At 31.4% G+C, this 1304-nt stretch overlaps 1 protein-coding gene across 3 annotated transcripts in view; it reads right to left on the bottom strand.

The window, feature by feature from the left end:
- Window positions 1-228: 228 nt before the first annotated feature.
- The window catches only part of LOC102674544 (LIM/homeobox protein Lhx5), a 20780-nt gene continuing 19704 nt past the window's right edge, over window positions 229-1304 (bottom strand). For all 3 annotated transcript variants that reach the window (XM_031513643.1, XM_031513645.1, XM_031513644.1), the window contains one exon: window positions 229-1304. This exon is cut by the window's right edge and continues 103 nt beyond it. In XM_031513643.1, the coding sequence (XP_031369503.1) occupies window positions 767-1304 (538 nt within the window). In that variant the 3' untranslated portion in view covers window positions 229-766.

Here is a 1304-nt window from a genome sequence, read left to right as displayed (position 1 = left end):
CCCGATTTCGAAGGAACAGAAACGCGATAAATAAGAAAAAAATAGAACTTTATTAAAAATACGAATTTCGCGCAATTTAATTTTATAAATTAAAATGAGATTTACTTACCATTTTTTTGATGATGATGATGATCTTGATGGAGTTGGTTTAATTCTTTTTTTTTTTTTTAGCGTGTGGAAAAAGAGAGATAAAAAACGAGAGAAAAAAAAAATGCACACAACTGTACGTATACGGAAATACGAGGTGGTTTATTATAATAATATTTATAATCATTATGCATCGAGGCGGCGTGTCTCTTTCTCTCGTGTGTGACGTTTTTTTTTAATGCAAGTTACAATTACAGACACAGTTCGGTGACAGAACTCAGCCAACTGATGGTTTTTCGCGCGCTTCTCTCGCAAAAAAAAAAAGACAGATTTATTTACATCGATCGCCACCTTAACAGTTACAGGTTACACATTCCTATTTATATTTATACTTTATTGATAAATAGTACAGCGGTTTCTTTTAAATGTAGAATTTACGCATGTGTACTGAATGTCGCCTGTATGTGTACCTGTTGTATTCTGTTTCGTATTGTGTGTTTTTACGTATTTTTAGATGTAACGTTATGCCTTTTCTCTTTTCCGATGATCTTTTTTTTTTTCTTTTTCTTTTTTTCTTTTACGTGTCTTCGCATGTATTTCTCGGGTGTAGAACAGCAGATATCTACAGGATTTCTCTTAAAATTAACGTCGAAAATTAATCAACAGGGAGGGTATAATATTACACGATAGGACATTTCGAAATTTTATACACAATAATATTAATAATAATATTTAATAACTCATAATAATAATAATAATAATAATAATAATAATAATAAAAATAATAATAATAAAATAGTAACGTTGGCGTTGGCCAACGACAATAATAATAATAATAATAATAATAATAATAATAATAATAATAATAATAATAAAATAATATTATTAATAATAATAATAAAGATAATAATGTTAATAATGACAATGATAACCGTGAAAGAAACGAAGCTAAACGATCGATCTTCTTATCGTATGCGTATCTTACAGAAACGTACAAGATGCAAAATCGACCTGGCTCGACTCTCGCGCCACGTTCGCTTCGCGGGCAAAAGTCTTTGAAGCCGGAACAAAGTCGTACGATCTCCCCATCGGGTACGCGCGATTCTTCTTCGTAATTCGATCGATTTTTCGCTCGGTCGATGGAAAGCAACATAAACACGAAAAAAAAATAAACGTTAATTAAAACTCGTACTACCAGGCCAGCCCTTCGCTCTGCA

The sequence above is a fragment of the Apis dorsata genome, unplaced genomic scaffold (genome assembly GCF_000469605.1).
Source record: "Apis dorsata unplaced genomic scaffold, Apis dorsata 1.3 scaffold_683, whole genome shotgun sequence".
NCBI classification, from domain to species: Eukaryota; Metazoa; Arthropoda; class Insecta; order Hymenoptera; family Apidae; genus Apis; species Apis dorsata.
The sequence above is the reverse complement of the archived record's forward strand: the minus strand, read 5'-3'. Positions and strand labels throughout refer to the sequence as shown.